Source organism: Molothrus aeneus, chromosome 7 (assembly GCF_037042795.1).
Source record: "Molothrus aeneus isolate 106 chromosome 7, BPBGC_Maene_1.0, whole genome shotgun sequence".
Classification (NCBI taxonomy): Eukaryota; Metazoa; Chordata; class Aves; order Passeriformes; family Icteridae; genus Molothrus; species Molothrus aeneus.
The window spans coordinates 589,240-605,122 of NC_089652.1; the positions used below are offsets into that span (position 1 = coordinate 589,240).

General features: G+C 49.7%; 1 protein-coding gene across 1 annotated transcript; it reads right to left on the minus strand.

The window, feature by feature from the left end:
* Nucleotides 1-7,555: 7,555 nt before the first annotated feature.
* On the minus strand, nucleotides 7,556-14,445 carry COPS8 (COP9 signalosome subunit 8). Its single transcript, XM_066553827.1, has 8 exons — nucleotides 14,329-14,445; nucleotides 13,451-13,521; nucleotides 12,666-12,714; nucleotides 12,374-12,506; nucleotides 11,450-11,557; nucleotides 10,750-10,812; nucleotides 9,586-9,627; nucleotides 7,556-8,937 (listed from the first exon to the last, which is right to left on the minus strand). The coding sequence occupies exons 1-8, from the start codon at nucleotides 14,404-14,406 to the stop codon at nucleotides 8,858-8,860; spliced, it is 624 nt and encodes a 207-aa protein (XP_066409924.1). The 5' UTR covers nucleotides 14,407-14,445; the 3' UTR covers nucleotides 7,556-8,857.
* Nucleotides 14,446-15,883: the final 1,438 nt, after the last annotated feature.

Below are 15,883 nucleotides of genomic sequence, written 5' to 3' on the forward strand. Positions count from 1 at the left end.
AGGCAATGTCCTCTTGGGTGTCTCCTGGTGCTCTTCTTGGGACACTGGTTGACTGGAACCAGAAGATGTCCCTAATTCTTGAGCTCTTGGGGGCTACTCGGCTTGATTTTCCATGTCACAGCAGGATGGGCTGTCACGTTGCCTCCAGGCTTGAAGGGCAGAAAGAGAGAGGAACAGAGCCATGGCAACAGCCCAAATCCGTGGGAATCCTACAAGACCTTCTGAACAGGGCCATCCCACCCAGAAGGGAGTAGGAGACATTGGAATCAGCTGGGAGGTACTGGCCATGACTCGCCCACGTGTCCCTGAAATCTCTGTGTGCTCTGCCCACATCGCTCCTTGTCCGCACAGGGAGTAGAGCCCTCCGCAGCCAGGGCAGGGCTTGGAGCTGTCCCCGGCAGCCCCCGCTGTCAGCCCGCTGGCCTCACTCACCCTGACTGAGATCCCTGGAGCTCTTGCTGCTGCCTCCTCAGGCACCGCCCGGCCATGCCTGTGAACACAGAGCCTGTCACGGCGCCAGCGGCACAGCGCCCTGCCGGTGGCGCTGCCGGCGCTGTGGCCACACGGGCTGCTGGCCCGGCAGGGCTCAGCCCGGGCCCTTGCCGCACGCTGCCGCCCAAGGGCACGGCTGCCAGAGGGCGGCAGCAGCAATGCCCAGGCCGGGCGGGGCTCCACGGCGCCGGGCCCGGCTGGCGCTGCCGGGGCAGCAGGTGGGGCTGGGGCCGAGCGGCGGCGGGCCGGGCCGGGGAGGGAGCCTGGGCTCGGGGCTCACCCATGAACCTGATGGCCGCCTCTCGCAGGGGCTCCTGTGGGCTCCGCAGGTAGGGCAGGGCCCGGCGCAGGTGCTCGGCCGCTTAGCTCCTGTCCTCTGCCAGCTGCAGAGAGCGGCAGGAGGGAAGGGTTGGCGCGGGCTCAGCCCCTGGGCCGGGCGCTGCCTGCGCCCAGCCCTGGCCTCCCCTGGCCGCACAGCCCTGAGGCGCGGCCAGCAGCCGCTAGCCAAGGGCTCCCGAGGGCAGGGGGCAGAGGGCCGGCTGCTGCCCGGGGAGCCGCGGTGCCGGCCCGCAGCCCCGCCGTGCCGGAGCTCCATGGGCACCCGGCTGGGGCCCACGGGAGCCTGGAGCAGAGCCCCTGAGGCTTCTGGCTGCAGCAGCGGGCAGGGGCACAGCTGCCAGCCCCGCACACTGAGCGCCGCCCTCAGGGGCCTTCTCCAGGCTGAGCCTGGGACTTCCAGGCCCTCCTTACCGGGCACTCATCGACCTTCAACGGCGGCTGCTCCTTCAACAGCTGTTTGAGCTTTCTCAGCTTCAGGAACTCGGCCACACGAAGCAGCGTTTCCCGAGAGGCCTGGAGAACAGCAGAGACCCAGAGATGGCCCCACAGCCAAGGGCACCGGACCCACATCCCTGTGCCAAGGCCTGGAGGAGGCTGGAGCCCACAAGCCACCAGGGCAGGAGGCAGCCAAGCCCCCTGCCAGGGATCCAGCAGCATCACAGAAAACCTCACCTTTGCCACGTCCCAGTTCTTATCATGACAGTAAATTAAAAGTGGATACAGAGTCTTGCTCATAATTGTCTTCAGGGGCTTTTTTCCCTCATCCACCACCAGTTCCACCACCTTGCTGAAGAGTTGAATGGAGAGCAGCTGCACATTGCTGTTGTCCTAGAGGAAACAAAAAGATCTACATCAACTATTCCAGTCCCAGCTGGGCAAAGGCCTGAAAATCCAGAGGGCACAAAGTTTCTGGGAAGCATGCGATGCCTGTGGCTCAAGATGCAGAAGCTTACATGGTCAAAGAGCAGCAGGAGTGCCTCAGCCAGCTTTGGGGCAGTGGTGCTGGATACCAGGATGTCTTTGTGCAGGAGCACATTCGTGAACACAGAGAGGGACATGCTGACCACCTCTCCATCTGCATCACCCAGAAGATCCACAAGCCGTTGAGACAGGCTGCACATTCTCCTGGCCTGTGTGGAACACAAGGCTGTGCTGGGAAGCCACGGACGGCTGCACCGCCACCAGCGCCCTGGCACTGCAAGGCCACCGTGCTGCTGCAGGGCCCACAGGCCAAAGGCCTGAGCCAAAGCACTGGGGCAGGTGAGGCAGGAGAGCTGGGAGCAGCTGCCTCAGCTCCTGAAGCCCTGCCAGCCCAAGGGGCAGCTTTCCACAGTGCAGCTTCAGCCACTGCCCCCTTCTCACCCTCAAGGGATCCTTGCTGAGCACCACGAGGCCTCTGAGTGCCAGGCAACGCCTCTCCCTGCACTTGCTGTGCAGGAACCTCAACAAGACCTTCAGGACACTGCCACCACATTTCCTCAAGTCCAGGCACTCGAGGACCTGCAAGGCACAGGGCAGTGACAGGGAGCTGGCCAGCAGGAGCCCGGAACCGCACAGGGCTGGGCCCAGGCAGCAGCACAGGGCACGGGCACCGTCCTGGCAGCTGTGGCTGTGAGAGGGCAGAGAGCTGGGAGGCAGCTCAGCCAGGCAGCGCTGGCCTTGAGGCTCACCTCCACAAAGAATGCCAGGAAGGGCAGATCCCGGTATGGGTCCTGCCTGCTGAGCTGCCTGAGCAAGTGGAGTGCGATGCAAGAGCACAAAGGGACCAAGGTACAGCGCATCTCCCTGGCAGGGGGAAAAAGGCACCAAGACCCTGAGGTGAGGGACAGACCTCTCTCAGGACTGACTCACAGAGGTCTGGTCTTTGCCCAGCATCCCTGGAGAGCATGTGGGTGCTCTGGGAGGTGGCCCCTTCATAGCACCCTCCTCTCCCAGCATTTTCCAGTCTCCTTGGCCGTCCCTCAGTGACGAGGCCCTCTGGCCCATGACCCCAGGGACTGAGTGGGGCACAGGGCACAAATGCTGGGGGCAGTGGGGAGCAGGGGATCTCACCTGGCCAGCAGACCAATGGCATAGTGCAGCATGTCCCAGCCACACTTGCGCTCCATAGCCACCACCTCACTGTCACAGCGCAGTAGGTAGAGCAGAGCCTTCATGGCCTGCACTGCAAACCTGTGTGCAGAGCAAAGCCCAGGTCACTCTGGGAGCACTGGCACTGGCCACAAAGGCATGGCAAGGACAGGAGGACTGGGACCTGTTGGAATTGCTGGGAAGGCGGTGTTCCTCCTGGCATGCTCTCCAGAAATGACTGGCTTCCTCTGGTGACATCTGCTGTGTGGTGATGACCACATGGAAGAGCAGAGCCACAAACAGGTGGGAGGAATAAAGGATCATGGCCTCGTGGCACTCGGGCACCTGGACAATCACCCAGATCACCAGAGCTGCCTGCAAAAGAAGCAGCCCAAGACAGTGCTCAGTGCCGAGGTGTCCATAGGGCAGGGCCCAAGGGCAGATGCAGGAGGAGCAGTGGGCCTGGTGCCCCCTGAGTGTGCCCCTAGCCCAGGGTCTGCTCCGGTTTTTCCAGCTGTTGTGCTGTGGCAACTTCAGGGCTTCTCTTTGTTTTCTGTCTGAAGACTTTGAAGATGTTAAGGAATGTGCCTGCCATTCCAGAGTCTGGCCTCAGGAAGACCATGGGCTACCAAAGCTTGCAGTCTTCCCACGAGCTCAGCTTCAGGAACAACGCCTCGGAAAAGCTCTGGGTGGGACACGAACGAGCGCGCTGTGCGGGGGCTCCTCACGGCACCGCTCTGTCCCGTCCTGTCCCGTCGCGTGCTCCGAGCATTGTGGCCTGCTCCTGTCATGGCCAGCTCCTATGTCACCACGCATCACAAAGGGCCCTTGGACACTGTGTCCCATTCCATGACACGGTGTCCATGTTGCACTGTGTCACAAAGGGCCCTTGCACACACTGCTGCCTGCCCTGGGGCTGCCCCCAGCCCAGCCAAAGTGGCCCAGGCTGGAAGGAATGCCTGGCCCCAGGTGTCTAAGGCAGCCCCACAGGATCTTTAGGAAGGGCTCAGAGCATCAGCAAACACTGCCCTGCTCTGCGGGCTCAGGGCAGCAGAAGGAGCCCCCAGGGCTGCCGATGCAGCCGCGCCGGGAAGGGCACGGGGCCTTCCAGGGAAGCTGGCACGGCCTCCTTGGGACACGTCCTTGCCCGTGGCCATCCTAAACCTGCGCGTGTGACACGCACAAGGAACGTGTGGGCCCAGGTACGAATGCTGCTCTGAGCCCTGGGGCCCGGGCAGCGCTGACAGCAGCAGCTGTGGCAGAGTCCCCACTGATGTAAACTTTCTACCACCACATGTGGCTGGGCAACACTGATTTTCGTGTCCTGTAGAGACATTGTTAAGTTTCCTTGTGCTCTTTCAACTGTTCTTCTTGCTTTCTGGAAAAAAAGATCAGCCCAGCCTCTGATATTCTAGGCTCCAGTTGCTCTGTGTCTGGCTTTGGCAGCTCATGTCCAAACATAGCCAGTTCCTGCTGAGCATGGCAATGGATGGTCACAAATAGGGAAGTTCCGCAGTGAACATCGAGGCAGACACGTGGGGAAGTGCAGAGGATAGGGATAACTCTGGGAGGAGAAGCTGTTCTGTGTCTCTGATGATGGTGCCAGCCCCCTGAAGGAGCAGCCAAGACAAGTGCTGGAAGCAGCCATGTCCTGCTCTTTTCTGCTGTCAGATGCGCACGGGGCAGACTTGTAGCCCACCGGTCCACCAGACTTGATCCAGAAACAATGGAAGGCCATGCATTGGTAGGCAATGGCCTCCAGCAAGAGCGAAGAAGGATCTTCTAGCAGCAAAGCCTGAGCTTGTGAGCTGGGCATCGCCTCAGGGGACACTAAAGAGCTTCCCTGCACCCCTGAACCTCAGCCACTGGAGTCCCTACTTTTACTCAGGATCTGCTACTTCTTCAGCACTGCTGACCCATCAGATCAAGGCTGAACCCATTTGCTGTAGTGATTTACCACAGAAACAGCATTAAATATCTGGGAGCAATTAATACTTATGCAGCCAAGTAATGTTTGAAAGTATAAATAATAAAAGCGTCAAGTTTTTTCCAAGTATTAACTCTTTCAAGGACAAGGCAGGCTGAGTAATTAATTTACCTTGTATCAGCTGCAGTGCCAGGCTCAAAGTGTAACACACACCAAGTTGGAACCCAGTAAAATGTTTGAACTGAATATGGTTCCCTTTGTTTTGCCGCAGGTTTGACTTACAGAGTGAGACTTTCCATGCGTGTGGTACTTAAGTCCCATGTGTTAATTCTTAAACTCAGTCTAAACATAGATCCCAATTAGCATAGGAAAGCATAGTGTGATGTCATCATCATCCTTCTCACTTTATAAAGCTCAGGATAGCTCTCAGAGCTGGTATGTGCTACCTGACACAGGCTCAATGCTGCTTAAAAAGACAAAGCAATAGAACATGTTCCATACCTCAAATATCCATCAGCTCTCAAACACCTGAGACCTGAATGTGTCCTTCCTTGTGGATCAGAGGCCAAAGTTGGGTCTCAGTAGAGTCACTGATCTACCAGCCTTGTCACATCATGTGGATTCTCATTGCACACTTTTACACCAACCTCAGCTTTGAGGGGCTGTTCCAACACAAAGTAAGATGCTGGTCACCAGCACTGTTTCTATTATTTATCCTTGTGTAATGAGACTTGCATGGCAGAACCAAATTGGGTTCCTACTGCTCAAAACCTCCCTTCCTTCCCAGTCTTGTACTTTGATTACATGAGAGCACATTCAAGAGGTATCCGCATTTCCTGCTTTGGAATTGATCTGGAGCATCTGGATTCCTAAAGCTTTACCTGTTCTCTGACTTTATTTACACCCAGTTGTGCCAGACTGCCTGGCCATTCCAAACCTGAGGTTCTTTGCTGTGAAGGCACAGAAGAATCCAGCATTTAATAACCCTAAATTCAGGAAACCAGGAATGCACATTACTTCCCTTTGTTCAAATAGTTACAAACAAAAATAAAGTTACAAACTTCTCAAGTCAATTGGCATGACCTGAGAAGGTAAAATATTTGGAAATCTACTTACCATCTCCAAACAGCAGCTCATTTGCCTTCACATGGTCTGTTGAGTGTCAATTACAAAAATTTGTTTGACATTAAATAGAAAAGCTTGTCTTTTGGGTTTGTTTGGGATTGTTTGGCTTTTTTTGCCACGGCAGCCAGCCCAGAGAGTCCTTCCAAGGAGAAGAACACACCAGAGTGGTGTCTGGGTGACAGTCCAGCCAACTCCTGCAGGGAGAACCAACCACTCACCCAAGGACTCCTTCCAGATGTCCCCTACTGTCTTGTGCATAGCCCAGGCTGAAACACAGACTTAGAGCACATCCAGACCACTCTCCTGCAAAGCCTGCTGAGACTTCTCTTGTACATGCACATTCTGCTTTCATTTTCTTCACTGCATTACTAGCAGCTCCAATGAAATACTGGAAAGTCTGTCAGGATTTCTCATTAAAGCCCACAGATTTCCATGTGGATCTTCAGCAGGGAGGGATACCCAGCTCTTCTGCTTCCCCACCCTGTTTCTCCTGGTTCAACCACCTTGGAGCTCAAGGAGCTTTCCTTACAGAGACTGCAACTGTGGGTAAATGAGCATTGCTGATCCATATAGGAGAGGATAATAAAATGCCAAGAAACTATGTTCCATTAAGTGTGGGATGCAGATGAAATGGAAAACTGAAATTGAGTTCCTTTTTTCCAAATCCTTCCCAAACCTCTGCTCCCAACTGAATTCCTAATGGTTTCTTAACTCAAAGGTACTCCCACTCAGCACTGTACTTGGAAGAACTCCAAAACCCACACCAATTGCTTCAATTAAAACAGCAAATACAAGCACAAAAATACTTCCTCTTAGTGCAGAAGAATAGGGAGTGCACTTCCTATGAGTGCAGGCCAGGTGAGGATTCAAATGCCTGAAGATGTCACTTTAGGAAATATTTCACACAGTGTTTCCCAAGGTAGGGCTCTGGACAGGGAAGCACAAAGCTGCTCATCTGAAGTAAGGTATTTGTGAACCAAAAACCAGGATAAAGGCAATGAGGATGAAATCCAGGTGAAATAGCTTGGATTCCAAAATAGCACAAGGCAAAAAGTGTGTCTGGGAACACAGTATTCAAGGCACATTATACGTTAATGCCTTACCCAAAGCTAAAAGACACCTTAAAATTTACAGCAGACCAGAAATCACAGTTATCAACTTGTCAGAACAGGACAGGGTCAATCTTACTGTATTTGACATAATTTGATACTAGATTTGAGACAGACACAGACTGCCAGTGTCCACATTGCTCCTCTCCTACTACCATTCACTGAGTACCTAATAATCCTTTAATTATGTCTAACTTTCATTTCCTCAAGCAGGGTTCTGTGCTACCAACAAGTACAATACATACACAGAAGGGAAATTTTCACTCAGCTGTTCAAACACTTTACACCAAGGAATATTTTAAGACATCTGAGGGGTGCCAGTGTTTTTTAATACACCACCATACAATTGCTGCACACGAAGCTATGGAGGCATAAAATATTGCAGTAATCTTTAACTAGCCCTCTCCAAATTAGGCCAGTAAGAATTAATTTTAAAAACTCACCAAACCAGACCTTTATTCTGCAGAAAATTTAAAAACTCAAGTGCACAAGGTCAGTGTAAACATGTTCTTTAATATCACTGAAGAAAAATTTAGCAATCCAAGTCTTAGGTGGGTTTCAAATAAATAATCATTTTGAGAAAGTGTTTACATATCAAGGGAGCTCTCAAGGCAGCAAGAGCAGAGTTTGTAATTCCTCCCTGCTAACACCCCCTCACCAAGAGAATGTACAGTAGGCAGTGCACACTGGAAAAACAATCACAACACAAGGGCACACTTGCCAGCTTCCATGGAACCTCTGGATAGGATTTCAGAAAGGGGGGGGAAGTAAATGGAGACATGCACTGCCTTTTAAAGCACCACTCTTCCTCCACAGCCTTTTCACCAACATAACACAAACGGCAAGAGAATTCATGCTTGCTGCCAAAACCCACTCTCAGCTCAAAGATTAACAGAGCACTGCTCTGACAGAGAGAATTGCTCTTCAAACTGACACTGCAGCACAGTGCATCACCCCCTCCTAGCTGGGCTCTGCTCCTACTCTAACCTTGAAACTCTTCTCCAGTCACTGCAAAAGTAACCCAGAAAGCTGAAAGACAGGTAAGAATTGTTATTTCTTGCAGATCCTGTCCCAGCGTACTGAAAGGGAGCAAGACATGATAGGTCTCAAGGTGTAGCGTTACCCAGGAAAACATCTGGTGTCCTAAGTCACTCAAATAAAACCTTTCAAAAGTCAAAATACTTCCTCAAAGTGTAGATTTGTCTTTGTTAAACAAATATTCTGCTGTAAAAATATGCCTGATGTTAAATTTCTCACATCAGAACAAGAAGTAGATTTAACAATCTAGGAAGAACAAGAAAAAAAATCAATTTTAAGTATGCCACAAAAATATTTGCAAGAGAGTTACTGCAAAATTGTTTTCTTCCATTTTCATCAAAATATTTTCTTCTCTGTACATACAGGCTGGGCAGTCTTCCACTCTCTGTCCTCTAGTTCAACATGCAACAGATCTGTGATAAGCACTGCAGTACTCACCAGAGAACTGTTTCTTCTCCATTTCTAACACACCTGAAAACGGTCCTGCTTTGAGTTAATTTAAAAAAAAAGGACTATGTAATACTGCTGTGTGTGCTGTGTACCTACTGAATAAATATTGCAGGAGTTAAAGGATTGTTTTACTGCTAGCTGGGCTTTGGCAAAACAGGAGTAGGGCTGACATACACTGGATACTTCACACTTTTGAGTGGGGGACGCTGCAACATTTAACAGAATAAAACAGAATAAAATAAATCTTAGATCTAAAACTGTCAGTATGCAGGATTCCCAAGTTGTTCTGAACACAGGAGCAAGGTGATCAGTTTTCCAGGAAAGCCACATAGTCAGTCAATCTGGCCAACTGCTGCTCATTGGGAATTGGTGGGACTGGAGCAGGTTCTACAAAGATAAAACAAATGGATCATTAATGAAATTTAGAAAGCAAATCCACCAGCAGTACCATCCATCACAACAGTAAGGGAAAACAAATTAAATGCATCTGACTTTCAACAGCCTTCTGGGGACAGATCTTAACTGTATCTCCTCCCTGCACAGCTGACACAATTCCTGTTATCTGCACCATTCAGTGCTCCAGGAGTTACTAACCACAAAAACTGCTGCAACAAGTTCCACTTGTCAGCAGCCTCCAGAATTTCTCTGCACACACTGCAGTCTGAGTAATGAGGGCTGACAGTATTCTGCCCTGAGAAGGAAGCTCTTGGAGCTCTCTGGTTGCTCCTTTCCTTGCAAGCTGCCATCCTGGAGACTCCAAACAAACAGATCTGGTGGGTGACCAGACCAGCAGAACACACAGGAGTTCTGCTGTGGAAGTGGGAACCTCAGGAATCTCAGGCACTGCTTAAAACATGAGGGAGTGAGGAGACAGAGGGAGAAGCACATTTACATAGCACCTGATTGGGGCGGGCTGCTGTTTTTTATTTTGGGGGGGCCAGTGAGAACATTCACCTCTCTAGGACTCAGTTCCCACTCAGTGCTGACACTGTTTGTGCAGGTTTAGCTAAATCCATTATATACAAACAAAAATACCTGATGAAGGAATAAATCTGTTAAAGGAAGCTTCCAGCACACCTGGAGAAAAGCATACAAAATTAGCTCAGTGGAACAGTTTTAAACAGCTCTATGCAACAAAACATGGATCAAAAGCTAATTAAAATTAAACCTGTTTATTCATCACACTTGACTTTATAACTAAAAAGCAGAATACCCAAGGCTTAGCTGCTTCAAAAGAGTCTCCTTTGCCTGAATAGCAGTTCTTGCACTCACTTTTGGCATAAAAACCACATGTAAGCAACTGCAAGTTTTTTAAGCTCTGCACATTTGGCAGCCAGTTCACAAAAACCCCACCTGCTCATATATAAAGTCTCAGGGCACTGGTTGGCTTTGCACCCCTTAGGGGTAAATTTCCACACCTGGCACCTGTTTACTATGGGCACTGAAAACCCAAAATCTCTGCCCATACAAACAGTGCCATTTCTTAGTCTAACAGGTCCTGCCCTTTTGGATATGCTGTAATTTGGCTCCTTCTGCCAGAGCTGCACAGAGCAGTTTAAGAACAGTTGTTTCATCCTGCTTTTACATCTTAATATTTATTTTTGCCACAGCCAGATACAGATTTAGGAGAAAAAAAAAAAAAAAAAAGCCAAGTATTTCTGCAGACCATGGTCTCCAGGAATAGACAATCTGTAATCAACACTATGAAAGTGAAGAAAATATTTAGATTTTAAATCAAAGGAAATTATATCAACAACTGGAGCTCCTCAAAACACAAAGGTTCACTAAATCCCTGCCTGAAGAAGTTCTAATTCTCCTGAAGGAAAAAGAAATCTCAGGTTCAAGATGGTCTATCTTTTACTCATCTTTATTAGGTTAAGACCATTTGAGATCATCCAGTTTCTGTTGCACAGAGGCAGAGCCAGCAGCAGGAGGAGAAGGAGCAATCCCAGCACATCCTGTCTGCTTTTGTTTCAACAAGTTCATGTGAGGATTTAGCTTAATCCAAACTACTTGCTGTAAGTCCAAACCCACCCCACCACTTTGTACTTCCTCACGTTTTACACATGCCCCATGTTCATGAGTAGCACGAGTGTCCAAAAAGTATCTAACAGAATCCTGTGCAAAGCTGTAATTACAAACTTCACACCTCATTCCTAGAATATGCTGAATGTTTCATGAAGTGACAGCTCCACCTACCTGGCTTTTTAGGCATCACCATGCGAGTTGCAAAGTCTGCTTGCCAGCCCTGATCTAGCACACCTGGAAAGGCGTTCGTAAGATACAGAAGGGGAGAATAAAGAGTGATAATTAACAGCAAATAATTTTTTAAAAAATCAAACCATTATCCAGAACCAAGATTTTTTTTCCTCTAATCACTGCCCAGTCACTTAAGAGGCTCAGAATTTGTAGATACATTTTTATTAATCATCACTTAGAGCTCTCTGAGCTCATTATCTACTGTAAATGCTGGCAACCCTGATGACGGGAAGAAATTATGCATCTGACTCCATGTTCTCAGGAGGCTAGTTCATTAATTTATGATACTATATTATATTAAAGAATACTGTACTGAAGGATACAGAAAGGATATTAACTGAATGCTAAAAAGATAATAATGAAAACTTGTGAGTCCTGACACAGCTTGGCCCTGATTGGCCAAAGAGCCAAAACAACTCCCAGCAGAATCCAATGGAACAATTACCTGTGGGTAAACAATCTCCAAACACATTCCACATGTGAGCACAGCACAGGAGAAGCAAATGAGAGAAGAATTGTTTTCCTTTTCTCTGAGGCCTCTCTCTCTGCCTTTCAGCTTCCCAGGAGAAGGAATTTTTTCAGAGAATGTAAATGCCACGATCATCAATATAAAAAGTACTCAGGGAATAATGCCAAGTACCTTTCACAGCTTCTTCTACAGGGAGGCCAACAAAGGCTGCAAAATCATCTGCAACTATGGATGTGTAAGCCTGGGAAACCAGTCCAAAGGCTCGTCTCCTGGTTGCATCTAGGGAGAGAGGAACACAGGACACCAGAGACTCATCTCCAGAGCTGGGACACCTGAGAACATTTCCTCAATTCCACCACCTTTGGAAAATCACTACCAGCCTTCAAGGGAGCGCTTCAGGAGCTCCCCCTCCCCTCCCACAGCTCACAGTCAGCAGCCAGAGACAACAGCTTGTTCTCTGCCAAGGCAAACCCCTTCAGGACCTGCAATGAACCCCCAAGTGCAGCCTGCAGCATCCTGGGCTCCAGCAGCAGCACAGGGAACTCAGCAGCTGATGGCATTCTCTGCTGGCAATGTGCCAGCAATTAGTTAATAATTAGTGCCATCTAAAAAGCAGCTGTTTCTCAAGCTCCAGAGAACTTGTTTTACAGAACAGCTCTTTTCAGCAGTCTGCACTGCCCTCTAGGAGCAAGAGTCGGCATGGTACCATTACACAGGAAGGAAAACGTTTCACAGAAAACCACCTTGTAACTCCTACAAGGTTCTGAAATGCCAAGCCAAGTTCTCTGGTGAGAAGTCTGATAAAACTGGGTGATTTATGGTCTGTTCTGCTCTTACAGAACAAACCACATGGTTTATGAAAATCCAGTGTCAAAGAATACACAGAAACAAAATCCTACTAAGACCACTTCAGTTGTTTCTACAAGGTTTTGTAGAGTTTTTAATTTACACCCAACACCTGGAAACCTTTTAGTAAAACCCACAAAACCTTGGCAGCAGTTGGCCTGATTTTTCACGATGAACAATTTGTTTCTGCTGGAGCAGACACAAATAATTCCAGGCAATTCCCTGCTCCCACAGGAGCTCAGCCTGTACCTCTGAGTGCTTCCATGATTGGCTGGATGGTCTCAGACCACTGATGGGCACTGATTGCTGTGTAGATCCCTGGGAAGTCCCTCTGCCAGATTCTTTGTCCCACTGACCAAACTGCACCGAGTTCAGCATTTGCCTGTTGTGACCAGAAAAAAAAAAACCAAAAACCAAACTCCAGTGTTAATCCAGAAGAAAATCCTTATGCATAAACCCATTCCCACCCCCAGGTTTTCAGGGAACATTGCAGTGCAACAAAACCAGCAGGTTTCTGAGGTGAATTTGGCCCAGTACTTACAGATTTAATAGCAGGAGGGATTCTTTTCCAGAGATAACGTGCATTATTCCTAAAATAAATAAATAAAAAGATTAAAAATACTTCTCAGTCACCAAATGCTGCAAAGAGACACCACAAGGTTTGCCCAGATGCTGTGATGAACACTCTCAGTGCTTTAAAAATATCATTTCCAGGAAGGAATATTGGATACTGAGGTGGGAAAGCAGAGCTGCCCTCCAGCAGACAACCCTGGGCTGCTGTAACAAAACCAACAGTTCATGAATTGCCTCATTTAACACCACTCTGGGAAAGCAACTTCTCCCTAAAACCTCAAGTTCAGTGCATTAAGTACACACAGGGACATGAAATAACCCCCCCAGGGCAAATTCCCAGGAATTCCTGCAGATTTAGCTCCTTCAAGCCAACAGCATCTCTCATTTTTAACAGGGACAGTCCAGATTCATCCTGCTGGAATTTAAACAGAAGGAACAAATCCAACCCAAAACAAACAAACAAATCCAAAACACTCCCAAAACAAACACAGCCCTGAACAGCTACAAAACAAAACTCTGAAATGTTCAACACTTTCCAGAGGAGCCAATTTCACCACGAAGGAACTTTATTCCCAAATTTCCCCACAGGAAAGGAGAACAGCTTTCCTGTCAGATCAAGGAGTGAAAGAGACTCGATCCCCCAGGAGCACTGTCATTATTTCTTTGCAAAACCAGCATTTTCATTAATCACAGAGCCCCTTCCCAGTGTGCTGGTGACACAGCCAGTGTCCCAGGCTGGGACAAGCCACTTACATGTCATTGTGCAGCAGGTACAGAGCCAGCAGCTGGCCATACACCAGGGGTGTGGCAATCCCTCCAGGGGCCTGAAAACAAACACACATTACAGGGCTGCAGATTTTAAAGAGGGCTATGATACAAAACGCAGCAGGAAGCCAAGTTTTATGTAAACTGAACACTCCAAGATGACTGATTTTTATTTTTACTTCAATTTTTTTTTTTCACATCACGTAACAGACCTGTGCAATTTTTTGGGGGGGAATAAATAAGCCTACATCTTTCAACTTCCTTTGCTCATGAAAGCTGCAGCTGTTGAAACTGAAATTAAATTAACCCCTATTAATTAACCCCTGACTTCGTTTACCTTCAGCTCAGGCCACTCCACCACAGCAAAGCCTCTCTGCCCCTCCCAAAAACCTCAAGCTAAGCTTTGGCTCCTGCCACATTCAGTAGAGCTCACAAGGAGGAAATAAACGAGCAATTAAAAAAAGCTGTACAATTTCGAAAGCAGCAAAGATTTTCAATTTTCAGGCCTTTTATCGAGGGACAAGAGAACGTAAAGCAGCACGGAGGGAGCTTCTAGTGAAAGCTGCCACAGTAAAGCTCGGTCTGAGGGTAATTCCCCGAGCCCTGGCTCAGGGCTCCACTCCCCTGATCAGTATTTTCCTTTTCTTAGCCACAAGAAGGACTGAGACCCACAAACTCCCCCTCCTTCGTACTCCCTCCGAAACGACACGAATAATTATAGAGAAACACCCATTTATCTGCAGCCTGCGACTTTCTGAGGGGCTCCGTGGCGAGCCCAAGTTCAAACACTGCGCCCTCCCCCGCTCACTCACAGGCCCACGCACCGACACAGACACACAAACAGACCCAGACCCGCCCCGCAGCACCTCCAGCTCCTGCGTCTCGCACTGCTCCAGGAGCCGCCTGAAGCTCCCGGAGCTCTCGGCCATCACCGCCACCGGCATCTTCCCCTCACGGCGCCGCCCGCTGCAGGCGCCCGCGCCCTGACGTCACTTCCGCCGTGCCCTCAGCGCCTTCCGCCCGCCTCTCTGTGCTCCTGGAGGACCGAGGGGGCGCGGCCTGACCCATGGGGCGTGGTCTGACCCATGGGGGCGTGGTCACTGTCCGTGAGGGACTGAGGGCGGCGCGCGGCGTCTGCGGACGGCGGTGGTTAAAAACCCATTTGTTTTCTGTGTAATAAGCAAAGTTTCCGCGTCATAAAAAGAAATGAGTGTGCTTGGCGTGCAATACATTCGGCTTTCTCTCCGTATTCGTCATGGGAGACGGGCGCCTTCCATCCTTTATTGCATGTTACATGTACGTAAGGGCTGTTCTCAAGGGATAGAATTGCATTTCCAGCTCTGTGCCTGTTTCTGGTGGGGTTTAGAATTAGTTTTTACAGGTGGATTCCCTTATCGTTGTTTCCTGTAAAATCCCCTGCTTGCTGCAGTCGACAGGACCATGGAATATCCTGAGTTAACCCACAAGGATCATCAAGTCCCACCCCAGGACCTGCACAGACACCCCAGCAATCCCAGCCTTTGCCTTCTCCAAACAATCCTTAGGCCCTGGCAGCAAGCACAGATATTTTATATCCTATGAAAGAGCCCACAATATGCTAAACCAGCATTTTAACAGCACTGGTGCTGTTTTAGAGGTGGAACTACCCCTCGGCCGTTGCCTTTCCATGGCTCTCCATCCCCAGTGAGGCCCCATCCAGCACCAGGACCCCCAGCCCTGCCCACCTTTCCCCAGAATTGAGCTCAGGAGCCCCATTTATGGCTTGGATGTGCTTGCATCCCAGTTTGAGGAATAGGAAGTAAAGGGAAATGGCAAGATTGTCTCCAAATGTCTGTTGTTACTGATGTAAATTCATATTTTTAGGGTAAAATCAACCCGAGGGGCTCCTTTTCTGCAAAACTCTGCTTTCTGACACAACAGATTTGCTTTCCACCATCATCCTCCGCCCCATATTCCTTGAACAACGCCTGACACCAGCGCTTCCCACCACCCTCCATCCCCAGCACTGCCCTAAAAATCATTCCCCAAACCATTTATCCTTCAAGCAGGGAGTTTTCCCAAGCTGTGCTCAAGAGCTGCAAAACTCCCGTGTTCCCCACGCTTTTGGGGTGAAAAAAAGGAAGAGCGGCGCAAACCCCGATCCCTTTGCCATGGAGTCCCCGCGCTCCGGGAGAAGTTTTGGCTGTGGAAAGAAAAACTAACGCGTGTTTGTGTTCTCTTTTGGGATTCGCCCGAGGCACCAGCATCTTGGAGGAGGGCTCCAGGCGATGGCACTGCTGCTCCGCCGGCTCAGGCATCGCTTTTTCCGGGAAGCAGCCTCTCATCCCGCTCCCTTCCCCGCCAGCCGCATCGATCCCCACGGCCCTTTGTTGCCGCCAGCTCGGTGCTTTGACATTCGGACATCTGAGAGCAGCACTGTCC